Source organism: Lycorma delicatula, chromosome 8 (genome assembly GCF_047948215.1).
Source record: "Lycorma delicatula isolate Av1 chromosome 8, ASM4794821v1, whole genome shotgun sequence".
Lineage (NCBI taxonomy): Eukaryota > Metazoa > Arthropoda > Insecta > Hemiptera > Fulgoridae > Lycorma > Lycorma delicatula.
The window spans coordinates 131,849,907-131,869,350 of record NC_134462.1 but is presented as its reverse complement, the minus strand read 5'-3'; the positions used below and the strand labels follow the sequence as shown (position 1 = coordinate 131,869,350).

The following is a 19,444-nucleotide window of genomic DNA, read 5'->3' as shown; positions in this document are numbered from 1 at the left end:
TGTTATAAAAAATAATTTTTCTTTACTGTATAATTTGTCCAATTTTCCTAGAAGAGATTTCTTTTCTGTCTGATATGCTCATGAACACCACATGAAACATAACAATTTGAAAACAAGAATATCATTTATTCATTATTTTTGATAATAGATCTCATACAGTTAGTATACATATTTTTCTTATTGAACATTAATACACATAGCAGTCACTAGAACTACATTGAAATTCACAGAAAAAACAACACAAAATTGGTGTCAGTTACAGTACCAATGATGCTGTTGATTAGTGCTGATGAAAGATAATATCCAACAGATCTTCTTCGTGTAACAATAAAGAAAAGTAAGGTGTAGAAATTTAATTCTTTATATCATACAGATTTAAATGGACTGACTACTGCAATATAAGCCATTTAATAAGCAAAAAAAATTTTAAACTCTGATAATCAACAAGAAACAGTTTTATTAAACTGCAATACCAACTCGCATTAAAAACTGTGACACTGATGATTTGTTCTTCGGATAATTCTGATAGCTTGAACAAATCCATAAGTAACTGAGTATCAATGTCAAATTTGGTGGTACTGTCACATTGTATACAGTCATGTAGTTGTGAGTAAACCTGTCTTTGCCACTGACTTCCATTTCTAAAATTACTTCACAGATTGATACGTGACAAAGAAAACGTTTAATCTCTTACCATATTCTGTGGTAATATTATGATATTAAAACCTTTAGCCCCTTACTGTACATGTAGGAATATTATGATGTTCTTGAATTGCACAATAAGGGCCTTTGTCTGAATATTTTCTTTCAACTTTTGGCCAATTTTAATTCGTTCTGTTATAATATTCCATAGTTTTATGTAGAATATGGATAAATAATACTAGTTGATAGTTATTTTCAGCTTAACATCTGTAGGATCATAATGATGAAATGCCAATTGTGCCCTGGTTCTAATGGTGTGTTGTATACATTACAACATATTTGTCAGCCAAAAGGTTTTGATCTCCTTTCAAACCAAATTTCTGGCACGCCTTAGGATTCAGCAATATCGACCTCATGGACCCAGAATGTCTCTTAGAAATCATAGCTGATGTCTTCAAGGAGACCCAACTGCACCGTCAGGCAAGCCACCACAGGAAACAAGCTTATTGGTGACCTTCCTAGGTCAATTAAGCAGAGCATTCATAAATTACAGTCGAAAATTAGAGAATGCCAATAACATTTTGTCGGCCTTTACTATCATTCATGTTTGTAAATGTTCAACATGTTCACGCTAAATTAATCATGTCCAATTAACCAACATAACACAGCTTTATTGAGTTACCAGAGAGGTTTTTATTTTAGCTTGAAACTATCAACATGATGTTAAATATAACATCAGTATATAGAAAACCCAAACCAAGTAATATAACTATTAATAGAAAATATTAGTATATTCACAAATATGATAGAGTGATGATACATTACACATAACAAAAGAAAAATTAGATGCGGAAATATTGGAAAAGATATTGAAGTAAATAATGGATATAAAACGTTATTGATTAATACTTGTATATTTATAGAAAACAAAATTTAAAATTAATGTAACTACATTAAAACCTATAAATAATACACATGGCTCTGATATATATAATGAAATACTTTGATACTAATATACTCATACCAATATTACTGAAAATTTAACTGATGTTTATAATGATAAAAAACCAGCATATAAGCCAAATAATCATATAATAGACCACAATGATAATGATTTTAATAATTTATATGGCATTTATAAAATAACATAATAATTGCCAAAAAAATTTATATTGAGAAAACTAGTAGATTATTTAAGGTAAGGTTTTTGAGAACACTAGATATTATATATGAGCAATAAGCTAGGTTTTTCTAATGTTGCAGACCATATAATAAAAAATAAGCATTCTATTACCGACTTTGAAATTAACTTAAAAATAATTAAAATTACAAAAGAAAGTAACAATGATAAAAAATTGGACATTTTGAAAAATACCATATTTATAAATGTAAAAAGAAATCAGCCTAATCAACCTGCAGACAGAGTTTGATAATGATGCTCTGATCAAAGCTGCAATTAGTAGCAGCACTTTTATCAGTATTAGATAAACTCTACATTATATTAGTATTATATCTAGTGGCTAAGCACAAGATGTTTTGAAATTTTAATTATTGACTACACATATTTTGTTTATGTTATGATTTTTGTATTTTAATGTGTAACTTTAAGTTTTTAATCAACTGATGATGAATTCCTCGAAAGCGCTGTTGTTACATAAAGAAAAATAAAAATGACAAAATAAGGTAAGAGCTCTTATTTGTTTCTGTACTGTGGTGGATTGCTAGTTTTTGTATTGCTCATAAATTAGTACAGAGGAAGATGTGGATAACAAAAGAATCTTTACTAAATTAATTATGAATGCCAACCAGGCAAAAATGTCCTTTCACTTTTATAAATTACACATTAAACTACATAATGTTATACACTTGATGTTTTGTAACACCTAAATATGCTAAAATAGAATTAAGGAATTCCCAGTATAGTAAAGATAGCTAAAACGAAATTGTTTGCAGATTTAGAATAAAACAGGAGATAAAAGAAGGTTATTATAAAAGAAACTTGCATAAATATTGAACTGTACAGTACACACCTTTATTAAACATTTTGGAAATGGTTCTGTTTCATCAAACATAACCATTTCCCATGATTAAATATTCCCCAAAAAATATATACCGATAAAAAATAAATATTAATAAATTTAATTTTTATAAAAAATATGGCGTTAGAAATGAGGAAAACAAGGTAATTTCTATTAACAAATATATAAGAAATTTCAAACAGACCTTGTAAATTTAACGAATATTGAATTGAATGATAAGAATAAAATTATCAAAAATATTGCTATTGATTCTGAGTTAATATTAATAGATTTGACCATACTGATAATGAAAAGTTATGTAGTACTATTGGCAATAACATCTATAAAATTAATAAGAAACCACTTTTTAATAAGAGGACAATAAATTTAAAAGATAGATTAAAACAAAATAGCTGTTATACTAAAATCAGATAAATATACCAGTTATGTTAATTAAAGAATGTAATAATTTAATGGAAAAGTATATAATTGATAATAATTGTAAACAAATAAAAGACCCAAATAACAAATTTTTCAAGATTACAAAACTTAATAAAAATGTAAGGCAATTTTTCATGATAAATTGAGATATCACAATAGATTATATCCATTTAAACCATTTGTTCCCAACTTACTTGTCTCCTAAAATACACAAGAAACATAACCAAACGCGTGCATTAATTAATTTTAGATCTGCATCTTGTTATTTTGCTACCAAAATAATTGATAAGATACTTAGATCTAAAATTGATTTACCATTTAAATGTAATATAAAAAATTGGTATGAATTGGTTAATAAATTAAATAATACATGAAAATACTAGAATGATAAGCTGTGACATAACCAACATGTACCCTAATATTCCCATAGATTATACAATTAATATAATAAAACAAACTAAAAAGTAATAATGACAACCCAAAATTTATTGAATATAATTACCATTATTAGAAATGTAGATCAGCAGAATTAATTTGATTATAATAACATACTACACACAAGAGAATACTTTACCGATGAGGTTTCCCTTATCGGCTGTCATGTCTAAGATAAGATACATTACACATGTAACAGTAAAGAAAAATTAGATGTGGAAATAAATATTATGAAAGATATTGATGCCCAAAACCAAGAACATCTTAGGGGGTAATATTTTAGAAAATTAAATTATATAAAGTTAATCAACTTTTGTAATAAACAGAAAGAAGAGAATATATTTTTATTTATTTATTTTTTAACCTCCGAATCCACCGTTACGCATTCTTCAATTCTTCAGAGGATGAGATGAATGATTTGTAGCGTGTGTGAAAATGCCATGACTGACCGGGATTTGAACCCAGGACTTCTGGATGAAAGGCCGAGATGTTACACTCGCGCCACGGAGGCCTATGTCATTTTGTTTGGCAGTTATTTAATGTGATTTTGGGGGGGGCACCTCAAATCCATGTTTTACTATGTATTTTTCAATACATCCACTCTTTCACCGTGTAAATTTACACCCATTGGCAACACATTTCTGTCACGGTATACGTTAAATAACTGACATTAGATTCTTGAAATCTATATAATAGTTTGATTATTGGATTTTATTGATGTCTTCAGGGACTGATTCGTGGAATTTTATTGATATCATCATGGGATTCTCCAGTATAATATGTCCAGGTTCAAACGCCATTTTCTTTGTTAATTATTTAATATATTTTTTGAGTGTTATTTGTTGTGTGTGAAAGCATGTGTTATTTTGAATTTAATGTATTGATGACACCAGCATTTTAATAAAAAAAAAATTTATTCAATGTTAATATAAAATAAATAAAAATTATTTAACAGTGGGAGCGGGCTTATCTGTATGTAGGTCATTCATACGTTTACCTATGACTGTTGTTTTATTACATTACTAGTTAATGGTGAGTAAGCAACTATATTATCATATATTAATAAACAATATGCGATTGTATTAGGCTTGAAATTCTCTTTGGTTTCAACTTTAATTTTCAAATCAGTAACACCTATTTTCACAGATTCAATCTTGTCGCGAACAATCATATAAGGATATTTGTTTTTATAATCTGAAAATGTGTATGGTGAATCTATAATATAATTTTTGACCGTAAATCTTCTTGCGGATATTGAGTTGAATTTATCTACTTTAGTATTTCTCACATTACATGATTCAAATTCTGATGCGTCTTTCGTTGATGTTTCACATTCCTTATTAAAGAATTTGTTTGAGGAATTGCTTTATTTTCATAAAGTTCCCAATTTCTAAATGTCATACGGACCTCTTTATTTTTATCTCTCAATTTAACTAATTCCAATTGATATTCATGTGCGGTCCTTAAATATGGTACAACCCAGACGATTTCAGAGTTTAGATTTATGATGTGCAACCTTAGCACATACTGCGTTCACATTGTCACTATGTCTCAACAGTAATATTCCTTCAACTGGAAAAATTAATGTTAAAATCTCCAAATTTAACAGAATTCAACCAAAAACAGGCCTTTGAGCACTATGTGAAATATGGATTTACAGTGCTAGATAGATTAGTACATGAATATGACATTTATCATAAAATTACCACATAATATTTAATATTGTAGTGACAGCATGATTTGTTTGGCTATTACTGAATCCTCATTGGATGTACCTCATCTACTCTTATTTTATGCCATAATTTCATTTCTCAAAAAAAAATTATTTCATCTTGACCATTATTTTGTAAAAAAAAAAAAGTTTTAAATAATTCCTTTAATACATAAAAACTTATTTGTTTCTGTTCCTCTGCTTGAAAGAATATCAGAATTTACATACCTGAAATTCAATTTGCTTTTCCATATCTTAAAAAGGCCAGATTTATTTATTGATCTGTACCTTTCAAATTCATTTTTCTTGTCCGAAATGTATTTTTATTTTCTTACATATAGGCTTCAATAAAAATTATAACTTAGTGATATTCTATCAGGATTGATGTTCAAACAATGTTTATACTTATCTAAAATTTCATGAAGTACAAAACTATTTTGATACTATATTTATTTACATTTTTCGGTTGATAATGTTCACTTATTATTTACCCTAATTTGCTGTACAATGGAAACGTAATCTACTTGCTGATAGGCTACAATCCCACCATTTTTATGATTTGTTCAAGTATAGTTTGGTAATAAATGATGTCTTATTGATAATGAGTATTTAATTTATTATTAACTGTGTCAATTAGTGCTTGTCTAATTATTTAAATTGTTTGTAGACTCAAAAATCAGAATTACCAAATATTATTTTAATTTTTGTAAAAATAAATTTAAAAAAAGTTGCTTTCTAAAATACTGCTTCCGTATGGAACCAATTGTATAAAACATGTTTTTAATAGCATTCATCAAAGTTATGTTTGAAATAAATTCTGTTTGTTTGTTGTTTATTATGCTGTTTGTCAAATAAATTTGTTTATTAATAGCATTTTGTTACAATCAACCATTTTGATGACAAAATTGTTTTTGTTTTGTGGGTGGTGAATGTGCATCTATCAGTGTAATGTACTATTTAATGTACCACTAAACTTGTACATGTCTGTTGTTATGAAGATATTAACTCCAATGAAAAATTTTGCATGCAACTTATTAAAAACGAAGATGATCAAATGTATTAACTGATTACATACAAAATGTTTCTAAACATTTAACACGCATCATTAATAGTAATGCCATCTCCAGCAACACAACTGAAAAAAGATGTACACAGTTGTAAAAATATTTTACAAGGTGATCATTTTTTAAATCTCAGTTTCTTTAGTGTAAATCTGTAAATTTTTTAAATGTGATATATATTTTTTGGTCTTAATGGTAAAGTGTTTTTTATATTATTCAAAATAAAGTTTATATGTAAACAACCTGATCAAGGAACATAATAGAATAAGAAACTGTTTTACAAAATATTGTACATTTATTCTGCAGCATAAAAATTATCATAAAAATTGTTCGTTGATCATATAAAATACTGTTAAAATACAGTAAATAAATCAATAAATGTTATAAAAAAGTAATTTTTCTGTATATTTTTTATTACTGTATAATTTGTCCAATTTTCCTAAAAGAGATTTCTTTTCTGTCTTCTATGCTCATGAACACCTCACTGGAACAAAAATTTGAAAATAAGCTAATCATTTATTCATTACTTTTTATAACAGATCTCATACAGTTAGTATACATATTTCTCTTATTGAACAGATACATTAACATACATAGCAGTCACTAGAACTACACTGAAATTGACAAAAAACACAGTAAAGTATCAACCAAGCATTTGCTAATTAACATAAACCCATTCTTACAGACTAAATAATACCACTGTGCAAGATCTAAAAGTATGCACCAGTTGACACATAACCACCATTCTTATAGAATACAAAACAATTTTTCATATTTGCAACAGACACATGACTATCTAGTTAGCAATAAATTTATAGTGCCTTAACAGAGTCGAGAATAATGTTCCACTAAAGATACAAATATTGCTAAGTGAAAAAATATTAAACACAAGTTACAGAAATCATACTTCAACTATAAACAAAAAAAACAACATACTTATACAAGAAGCATCATTGTAAACCAGTTCCAAAGTTTGTGCCAATTTCAGCAACATATAACCGATGATGCTGTTGATCAGTGTTGACAAAAGAAAATTTCCGGCAGATCTTCTTCATGTAACAATAAAGAAGGCAGGTGTAGAGATTTAATTCTTTATATACAAATTGAAATAGACTACTGCAGTGTAAGCCACTTAATGAGCACAAAGTATTTTTTAAGTTTGATAAACAACAGGAACCAGTTTCATTTAACTGTGATACCAACACACATTAAAAACTATGACACCAATGCTTGGTTCTTCAGATAATCCTGATAGCGTAAACAAATCCACAAGAAACAGTGAGTATCAATGTCAAATTTGGTGGTACTGTCACATTGTATACTGTCATGTAGTTGTGAGTAAACCTGTCTTTGCCACTTTCTTTCATTTCTAAAATTACTTCACAGATTGATGCATGACAAAGACAACCTTTAATCCCTTACCATATTATGATGTTAAAACCTTTAACCCCTTAACCGTACATGTAGGAATATAATAATGTTTCTGATTGCACAATAAGGGCCTTTGAATATTCTGTCAACTTTTTGTCCAATTTTAACTTGTTCTGTGTCATAATATTCCATAGTTTTATGTAGAATATTAATAGATAATACTAGTTGATAGTTCTTAGTTCAGCTTAACATCTGTAGGATCATAATGATAAAATACAAACTGAACCCTGGTTCTAATGGTGTGGTATACGTTACAATGTACAGATTGTCAGTCAAAAGGTTTTGATTTCCTTTCAAAACAAATTCCTGGCATGCCTTAGGATTCAGCAATATCGACCTCATGGACCCAGAATGTCTCTTGGGCAACACAGCTGATATCTTCAAGGAAATCCAACTGCGCCATCAGGCAAGACTCTACGGGAAACGAGCCTATTGGTGGCCTGCCAAAGTCAATAGCGTAAGCACAGCATCCATGAATGCCAGTCGAAGACTACAGAATGCTAATAAGACTTTGTCTGTCTTTTACTATCATTCATGTTTGAAAATGTTCAACATCTCCACACCAAATTAATCATGTCCAATTAACCAACATGACAAAGCTTTATTCAGTTGCCAGACTGATTTTGGTTTTTAAACCTGTCTTTTTATTTATTTAACATTTTATTCTGTTTTCTTGTTGGCAATTTAATTGTTTTTTATCAACCTAATCAATTCTTTCTGCGAACAAATCACTTTAAAACATTTGGGTATTCTTATCTTAATGGCTACCAACATGAATAGATTTTAATCTTTCTCCATTTTCTTTTAGTTTTTTTTTTTAACTGGAGTGTATTATAATTCCATGATGTCTCCTGTTTACCATGTTTTAGCCAAGAAAACAGCATTATTTAAATTTTATTGTCACAATTTTCTGAGAAATTACACTTCATTTCACTTTATTATAAATCAACTGTTATTTATTCTCTTTCTTATGAACTGTAGTTTTTTTAAAGTGGATGCTACTGTCCGAACTGACTTATACATATGTATAAGTCATATATGTATAGTAATAATACATATGTATTATTATTATTTTTTTTTTTCTGTAAACGAGCATTACTTTTGGACTTGTATTCCTGGGAATTGTTGCTTCTTGGAAACGATTTTAATTGGTTTACCTATCTGAATTCATTAGCAACTCATCTGTTTAAATTGTTAAAAGAGCATTGTTTTATATATTCTCAGAATAAATCTTAGAGCTATTACACAAGAATTGCCTACTATCATGTGGCTAATTCTTGGCTTATCTCAGAAAATATTCTGACATTTCAACATAATTTTCTATTTTTTTTAAAACAGATAGATAATATGGTAAGAATATTTTGTGTTAAAAGCAACTAAAAATCAATTGAATACTCTTCAAAATTTAACATTTAAAAGTACCACAAAGTATATTGAAAAAAATTTTTTAAAGAATTAGAATATATGCACAGCAGTGACAAAATGATGCCTTGACTGCCAGAGCAATTTAGCTGCTGGTAGGAGTGGCAGACCTACAACCAAGGAAAGTATAATAGAAGTTAAAACTGCCAGTAGTAATAAAGAAGGGATTAAATCTACAATGTATAATGCAATCTTTACACAGAGATATATGTATTACAAAACATATCAACAGTTAAAACAGCATTTTCATGCAAAAAGTTCACTAACATATATTTTGGTAATATTGAAAAATAATTTAAAATGCAACAATTAAAGACTTACATATATCATGAAGGTGTAGTTTTCTTTCCTTTACTTTTTGCTGCAAAATACAGAAAAAACCAATAAATAAAGTAACAGTAAGTTTATTAACATTTGATAAATACTAGATAAGAACATTTTACAGTTGTTGAGAGAGCCCAACGGACTTATAATTAAATGGATTGAATGAAAAGGAATTTTTTTGTGGTTGATGGTTATAAATCAGTTAAGTGGACTGTATAATAAAATGACACATTTTGAATGCAACTGTGACTGATTGACCTCTTTATTGTATAGATTGACACTCCATGGTAATTGTATACCATTGCACTAATGAAACTTTGTGATTAAAACATAACAGATCAACATTATGTCCACTCTTCATGAACCCAACTCAACTCAACTGAGAGAGCAACACACATGAAAAAGGGAGTGGGAGAACTCCCCACTACAGCATACACACAGACACACATACTCATACAGAAAAATATGCAACATGACCCCCACCTTGAAGGAACACCTTCAAAAAATAAAATTAAAATAAAATGTCAATAGTACAAGAGACTAAATAATAAAAAAAGGAAGATATGATCATAATACACAAGAAAATCATAATGTAACAATAAACTTATTGTTTTGGTAATGGACATTTTTTAAATTGATCTTTCTAATGTTTCAGTTGAAATTTTAAGTGTCACTATGTATACTTTTCCATCGTTTGCAGGATGTTTATTGATGACACGACCCATTTTCCATTGGAGTGGCGGGAGGTTATCCTCTTTGATCATGACCAAATTGTTTTCTTGCAGATCTGGAGTAGAGTTTTTCCATTTTGATCATTGCTGAAGATTGTTCAGGTACTCATTGGACCAATGTGACCAGAAGTGCTGCATTTGTTGCTGAATCTGTTGCCAGTGATTAAGTCTATTTACAGGAAAGGAATGTAAATTTGGTTCTGGAAGGCTGCTAAAGACATCACCTATTACGAAATGTGTTGGTGTTAGAGGAAGAAGATCAGAAGGGTCCAATATTGAAGTTAAGGGTCAGGAATTTAAACATGCCTTGATTTGAGTCAGTAGTGGTAAACTCTACTATTGTCAGACTGTTAGTACCAATTATTCTTTTCATGTGACTCTTAACAAGAGATGAAAGAATCTGATGATGATAAATCTTCAGCCAACTCAAATGAATGGCTTTAGTTCTGAAACAAACAAATAATGTTAGGTAACACTTCTGAGCTATAACTCCACGTTTTGTGGATAATTTTACCCAAAATGGTCCACCATAATCAATCCCAGTGTTTACAAATGATCTAAGACTTGGATTTACACGTGATTCGGGTAGATTTCCCATTATCTAGGATCTCTTTGGGATTTACTTTGAAACATTTTACACATTGATGAAATATTCTATGAACTAAGTTTTCCTCCGATAGGCCAATATTTTTGTCTAATTATGTTCAGTAGTGATTGTGGTCCAATATGCAGATTTTTGACATGGACGTGTCAGGTTATCAGATCAGTCAAGATGTGAATCTTTGGTAAAATGATGGGGTTCCTTTAGTCAGAATGGAGGCTGGGATTCTGTAAATGACCTCCAACTCTTAGTATATCGTTGTTATCAAGATATGGATTTAATGGTTTTAGTTGACTATTGTTTTGAATTGGCTTAAAGGATTTGAGATCACTGATTTCCTTGGAGAAGGCATTATGTTGTAATTTCAATATCTTAGTTTCTGCCTTATTCAATTCTTGTACAGAGAGTGGACCCTTGAGATGAGTGTTGTGATGTTGACAGTTGTTGATAAAACATGAACAATATTCAATTCTAGTTATCTAGTTGCCTTCTAAAACTTGAAAATTTACTGAAAATTCTCTATCACTTCAGAATGAGAAGAAACTTGAACTTGACATTTTAGAATTTTGCTGGATATGTTTTCAGGTACATCCCAGTGTGTGTTGTCTTCCATCAAACACTTTGGGCCGTGCCAGTACAATTTGTTATCAACAAGTTGACGAGGCAATAATCCCCTTGATAAGAAGTCAGCTGGATTTTCATCTGTAAGGACATAGTTCCATGACTCTATGTTGGAGTTGTTTTGAATTTTTGCAACTCTATTTGCGGAAAATGTTGCCCAATGTGAAGATGGTGCTTTAATCCTTTCCTTTTCATCTAGAGGTAGTTGCTTTAATGTTCTTGTTGTTAAGTACAGTGCTCTTGAAGTCCCGTATGTCATGATTAACGTCTTCTATGTTTTTATTTCTTCATTGAAATTTTCATGAAGATTTATTTGAAAAGCATGGATTTCAATTTGCTTGTACATCTTTTCTATGTCAACTGTCAGCATATACATGAGTTCTGAATCTGATAATGATGATTAAATCTCACTGTACCGTAGTTTCTACAATGGATAAATCGTTTAGTGAAATCCCAGATGTTGTCTTACTGGAAGCATCAAAAACTATTCTTACTTTTGTTGTAGATGAATCTTCTCATATAACACAATGGTGTGGAATGTAATATGATTTAGACCCTGCAACTTCTTCAACTGATATTTCTGTCATGTGCCCTAGGTTTTTGTATTCTCTCATGAAATTTATGTATTGTAATTTCAATTCAGCATTTGAATTCAGACATTTCTTAAGCAAAAGAAGCCTTTGCACTGCAGTAGTTCTTGATTCACCAAGTTGGTTTACATCACCTTTCAAAGGGATCTTCCATCAATAGATCTTGTCATATTATTTTCATACAATTCTTAACAAAGTTTGTCATTTCCTGTAAATTGTTTTTTGGTAGAGCTGCAATCTTCTAATTCCCAAAATTTTTTAATGTTTTTAATGATGTGATCTAAAGCGGATAGATTGCATACAGTTGTTAAAACTGTTGAATGCTGATCGATCGATATTTTATTTGAAATTACCCAGCCAAATAGGGTTTCTTGAAATGTTGGATTTGATTCACTTGCTTTAATGTTTCCTTCACATAAGACATCATAAAATAATTCTGCACCAAGAAGTATGTCAATGTCACTTTGTTTGTGGACATCTGGATCGGCCAGTAACAAATTCTGTGGTAATTGCAAACTTGATTTTCTGATTGGAACTGTGGGTAATTGTTGAGTTAGTAAAACTACACACTCTATATCTGCTGTGAATCTGTTCAGTCTTGATTTAATAACACATTTCACAGAACAAGTTATAATGGTAGCGGCCTTGCCTATACCATTAACTTGTAACATGTTTTTCTTTAACGGTAGTCTTAAAAACTTAGGAGTTTTCTCAGAGATAAAATTTGACTGTAAACCACTGTCAAGTAACAAGTGACAACAATGAGAATTACTGTGTATATCTAACTCTAAAACAATGGTTGTTGACAGCATGACAACAGGGTTGGATTGCTAACATTTGACGTGAATACTATTGTTTATTGTGGAAATACTACTGAGGACGATTCATCGCCGCTGGTAGAAATCTTATTTTGTGTAACACTAGAATTAGGTATGATGTAATGCAGCAAACTATTATGCTTTTTGCCACAATGTTTGCATGAGTCTGATTGACAGACCACAGTTTTATGCTGACTGTTTAGACAGTTGAAGCACAGACCACGTTTTTTAACCTCAAGTTCACGGTCAGGAATTGATAACTTTTTGAAAGCTTCACTAAAGTAAATTGGGTGTTGTGGTTGATTACATAAATAACAGTTTTTCTTGTAGACATATGACAATTTTCGGGTAATGTATTATTTTTTTTAAATTATTTAAATTTTGGTAGTTGTACTTTATTTGGTAATTGATTGTTTCTTTTATAAAACTTGCTAGTTTCAACTGCTTCCATAACTTGATATTTATGTTGCAGAATTATTTCTAATTCGGAAATTCTTGGCAACTGATTTATTTCTAAGGAATTTTCCAATTCACCTATGGTAGCCGAATCTAATTTAGTAGTAATTACATTAATTAAGAGTGCATTCCATTGCTGAGTTGGTTGTCCTAATCCTGCTAGAATACGTATATGTTTTAATGCACTGTCTAAAAGCTTTCGTTATCACAAAATTTTCTCTATCATTTTTAAAGATTGAATATTGCACTTGCATATTTATTAATTAAAAATCTTTTATTGCCATATTGTGCCTTTAAAAGTTTCCAAGCAACCTCATAATTTTCAGTTGAACTTTCTAAAGACGATAATATTTCAGCTGCTTCATCCTTTAAAGGACATCGGAGGTAATAAAATTTATGAATTTCTGACATTTCATTAGAATGAATGAGTGACACAAACATATCATAAAATGACAACCATTCATTGTAATTTCTACTGAACATGGGAAGTTTTATGGAAGATGAAGCATCTGGCATATGTTGTTCTGATGGAAAAGTTTTACTTCCTACACTTAATGAGCTACCAAAACCAATCAACAGTTAGTTTTAGAATCTCATCCTTCGTTAAAACATTTTCTTGATAATGTTGGAAAAATACAACATTTCAGATGACTTCTTTCATTGATAAACAAATTGTATAAGGGAATTTTATGCCTATGTTTAAAATTCAAGGTAAAGTTTATCATTGCATAGGAAGTTCATTGTCAGCACCTGATGTTGATCACCAATTTTTACAAATTTACTCTCTTTCTGATGCTGATCAAACTTCTCTTTTTTCTAATATCGCTCCAAACTTGAAGAAGCAACTAACACAACAGCACTCCAGCAAGTTTTTCTGGAACTTAATAATTTGATCAGAGTTTAAATGCTATATTGACAACACACCTTTGGGTAATGTGGAAGATTTTAAATTAACAATTCATGCTGATTGTGTACCTGCTAATCAGCAAAGGGGTCGCTGTAATGCTCTAACTACTAATATACTAAGTTGCTGTGTTACTGGTTGATGAAGATAAAGAACCTAGAGATATAATCTTACATTGTCATGGTGGTCAAATGCAAAATGTGTCTGAGCTTTAAACACTCTTATGGTCCTTTACAATATCCCCTTATGCTTTTGAATGGTAAAGATGGTTATTATTTAACTATTCTGCTAAATAATAATGAACAAAATAAAACAGTTTCCTGCATAGAATTTTATGTTTATCAACTTATGGTTCAAAAAAACATTGACAATTTTTTACATTATTACAGAAACTTATTTAATCGATATCGTGTTGACCAAACTGATCCCTGAAAGATTAACCTTTATTCGTAATAACCAAAAAAATTACATGCTGATTATATTCATCTTCAAGATACTGTGCAGCAAGATACCAGTGTTAATGCTAACAACATGGGTCAAAGTGTCACACTTCCCTCACCTTTCACTGGTTCACGATGGAATATTAATGAGAAACCTCAAGATGCTATGTCGTACATGCGTAAACATAGGCGTCCAGACATATTTACAACTTTTATGTGCAATCCTGAATAGCCAGAAATAAAAAATGAGCTATTCATTGGTCAAAAATCTACTGATAGACACGATATTATATCCATAGTTTTCCATTTGAAAATAAAAAAAACTCGACCTTAATAACAAAAAAGGAATTTTGGTTCAGTCAACTGCTATGTGCTAAGTGTCAAGTGGCAAAATCAAGGCTTACCTCATTGTCACACAATGGTACGGTGATGACGATCTAATGAAATTTATTTTATCATATCTACTGAACTCCCTGATAGAAATTCTGACTCGTTATTATAAGACATTGTTTGTAAACATGTGTCTCAGACCATGGTGATATAAATAGGTCATCATCATGCATGATAAATGGAAAACGTTCAAAAAAAGTATCCTTGAATATTTGCAATACTCAAACTGCAGATGACACTTGACATTGCAGTTGAAATCCAGAGGATGGTGACCATATGGCAACTTAAACATGCAAAGTAACATAATTGATACTGATATTAAATGGATTGTCCCATATTATCCACTATTGTCACATTGCTTTAATGCCCACATAAATGTTGAATTTTGCAACTCTGTGCAAGTGATTTGATGTATCTGCAAATATATATTACCAAAGATTCAGATCAAGCAACTTTTTTGGTTGAAAATCAAAGAGATGAATTGAATCAGTACATTAATGGTAGATATATATGTACATCTTAGGGCGAGTGGTAATTTTTTGACTTTACAATAAATCTACATTATCCCACTATTGTTTACTTAAAACTATCAATGTATTCATTTCATTGAACAAAATTTCCAATGAGTCCTTGTACGTCCAAAGAAGACCACCCTTATTGCTTTTTTTGAGCTTTGTCAGTGTCATGACTTTGCTAAGACATTGCTATATCCTCAAGTTCCTAGATACTATACCTATAATAATAAGTTTAACAGAAGAAAGTGTGGAACTAACATCAAAGGATTTCCTGGAATCAAAAAGGATTCTGCTTTGGGTAGAGTATATACAATTCATCCAAATCAAAGTGAATGCTTTCATCTGCGTATGTTATTGCAGAATGTTAAAGGGCCTACATCTTTTGACTACTTGAAAACTGTTGATGGTGTACCAAACATACAAAGCTGCTTGCGCTGTACTTGGCTTATTGGAAAATGATAATCACTGGAAAGACATGCTTGCTGATGCTTTTATCTGTTTGTCTTCGCCTAAATTGAAAGAATTATTTGCAATTATATTAGTTTTTTGTCATCCTGTCCAACTGAAAGTATTGTGAGAAATGTTCCAAAAAAATTTTTGTAAAGATATTTTATATCAAATTTGATGTCAAACCAATAATGTTAAGTTACAATTTCAGATGAAATACTGAATAGGTCTCATTGAGAATGAGGATATTGTGGTTACATTAAGTGAGAAATACTTATGCAATTTCGGTTTACCAACACCAACATGTGATAATAAAGAAGCTATTAATGCTTATGATACAATGTTAAGATTTTCTTTTGATGTCGATGAACAGAAAGAACTTGTTAGTATTAATCGAATTAGTAACACATCAACGTCAGGTGTTTGATGATATAAATGACAGTGTTGCTAGCAACAACCCAAGATTTTTTCTTAGACACTCCTGGAGGCACTGGGAAAACTTTCTTAATCAATCTGCTTCTTCTTCAGGTTCACTCAACTAAAAACATTGCAATCGGTGTAGTATCATCAGGAATAGCTGCTACACTTATAAATGGTGGGAAAACTGCACATTCCATTTTTAAGTTACTGTTAAATGTTGTTGTGGACAAGAATCTGTGTGTTCTTTTTGTAAAAATGGTTCACTTGGACAAATTTTGCAAGATTCTAAACTTATAGTGTGGGATAAATGCACAATGAGTTATTGAGCTCATAATGAAGTCACTGATCGAACCCTTCGAGATATTAAATCATAGGGTAAATTAATGGGTAGTTTATCTTTTGTGTTTTCTGGAGACTTTTGACAAACATTGCCTGATATCGTGAGAAATATGGCTGATGTCCAAGCATAAGGCACACTTATGCTAATGTGGCTATGCTGCTAATGGCTACATTTCTGTTGATGGAAACATCGGTACCATTGTGCATACAATGGATAATCTCATTTCCAATATTTATCCAGGAATTTGTAACCTTTTACAAAAACTGTATCAGTGTCTCTGTGAAAGATCTATCATAACTCCTAAATATATTTCTGTATTTGAAATTACTAATATGATTTTAGAAAAAGTTGAATGGTAAAGCAAGGAATATGGATCTGTACATTCTGTAATCAATACTGAAGATGCAGTCCACTGTCCTCCAGAGTTTTTGAATTCTCTTGCAAGTTTTCTAGTTCATACTCTCAATCTTAAAATGGGAGTTCCAATTATTGTACTACAAACCTTAACCCTCCAAGGTTATGTAACGGCACAAGGTTGCAAATCAAAACTATGCGAATCACATCACTGAGGCTACTATTTTGACAGGTCTAGCTGCAGTAGAGCTTGCTCTTATACTCCACATCCCAGTGATCCCAACAGACTTACCATTTCAATTTAAGAGTCTCCAATTCCCTACAAAACTTCCATTTGCTATAACAATCATTAAAGCGCAAGGCCAGGCATTCAAACCATTGTTATTGATTTAGACTGTTTTTGGACAGTCATGGACAATTATATGTTGGACTTTCCAAAACTCGTAATTTGGAAACTCAATACATTCTGCTACCATAAAATCAAAATGCCTCAAAAAATATCATACACCTGGATGTTCTATCAATTTAATATTGTTACAAAATGGGTTGGATAGATTATAATCTCGAACAATGCTGAGATGGGGGATGCTATATATATAAAACATGTCATGAGTGATCAACGCCCAGCAATAACTAGATAAGATAAATTGATGAAAATTTGTATACACCTCCTTACGGTGTAAATGCATACTAAGAAAATCAACTAAAAAATTTAATGGGTTAAAATGGAGTAACAATGAAATTATTTTTTTTTTATTTCTCAGTAAGAGATGTAGGTGTCATTAATTTTTAGTATGTGTAATCTTAATATGAATATCTAAAAATTGATTTCTAAATTTTTTGAAATTCAGAGATTAAAAGTGTTAAAATGGATTTTTTTATTTTTATTTAAACCAGTTATTTTTTTTAATTTCTCGGTAACAAATGAAGAAATCAACCTGATTTTTGTTGTGTTATCTTCATGTCAATAAACAAATTTCTAGATTTTTTTAAATTCAACCTTGAAAGAGATTGAAGAAAAATAAAAAAATGTTTGAAGAATGATTGTAAATTCTCCCAATCCCGATTTTAATTAACTAGATAATTATTAGATTTGAGCTTGCAAATACTGTTCAGATATAAATATTTAAAAACCATTTTAGGGGTTGTTTTAATTTTGATTTTTTAAGGGGTGGCAGTGTGGCTCAAACAACACAGCCACTGCCATCGTAACTGTATTTGTGACTGGCTGGCTGCACCTATCTCTGGTTACTTGACTAAAAAACATAAAATAAAAAAAATTGACCGCTGTGGGATACGCAAGAAATCATAAAACGTAGGCAATGCTGCGGTGGAGAGCTAGTCTATTTATAAGAGACATTAATGATTTTGTGATGCTTAACAGTAAAACAGTTACAGAGGTCTTTAGCCTTTATTATCTAAAATTCTTTATATTTTGAAAAAAATTAAAATTTTCTGCTGCCTAAAATAGTAATGTTTTAAGATTTCAAATTTAAAAATTTTTATACACCTAGCACGATGACATTACTATATTGATCTCTTGTTTAAATTTGTTCCACAGATGGGTCTAATTTCAGAACAAACTTTTGTAACCTTTGTAAAACAAAAATTTTCATTCAACAATTTCTCGAGATAGTTGCATACTTATCCTCAGAAGCTGTTACGTACATATTAATTAATCTATAAAGTTTGATAATTTTATGTCATATTAAAAGTAATACAGACAGTATACTCAGAAAATAGCTATCTATAATGCCTTAATCTGATGGTTGTAACGATGTAGTTTGGGTGGAAAAGATAACAATGTTTATATTTGGATTAAAAAACATTATTATATTCATAATTTTTTTAAATTGTTTTACAGAACTGTAAAAAAAAGAAGAAAACTGTGGATAAAGAATTGATAAATAGTAACAGATTACTTACTACATCTTATATATATTAAAATAAGTACTGTAATTACTACTGAGAAATGGAACATCATTTAATAAACAATGCCATATGATGATGTCAATTAAAATATAATAAAACACATTTTTTCTACTTTAAACTAGAGAAAATCAGGAATTAGAGAGTTCAAGTTTCACTATTGAGTAAAGTTGCACATACTGTATTAATTTATGTATAATTTAATGTTATCACCTTTTCCTTTTGTTCTTAATAAAAGAGATTGAACCCGATCAAGATTTTTCATTTTGGCAAGAAATTCTTTGATAGTTGGACCTGTAAAACAAAAACCAGTTTTTATTTTATATATACCTACAAGAAGTATAAGGAAAAAAGGTATTTAATGTAATATTTATTTCTAAAACGGTAGCTCTATTTCTTTAAA

At 30.1% G+C, this 19,444-nt stretch overlaps 1 protein-coding gene across 1 annotated transcript in view; it reads right to left on the bottom strand.

Annotated features, from left to right (window-relative positions):
- Positions 1–6,583: 6,583 nt before the first annotated feature.
- Positions 6,584–19,444, bottom strand: part of LOC142329023 (uncharacterized) — a 92,422-nt gene continuing 79,561 nt past the window's right edge. The window contains exons 24-26 of the mRNA XM_075373271.1: positions 19,255–19,335; positions 9,483–9,522; positions 6,584–6,792 (exon numbers count right to left, since the gene is read on the bottom strand). Of these exons, the coding sequence (XP_075229386.1) occupies positions 9,488–9,522; positions 19,255–19,335 (116 nt within the window). The 3' untranslated portion in view covers positions 6,584–6,792; positions 9,483–9,487. The remainder of the gene's footprint in view (positions 6,793–9,482; positions 9,523–19,254; positions 19,336–19,444) is intronic.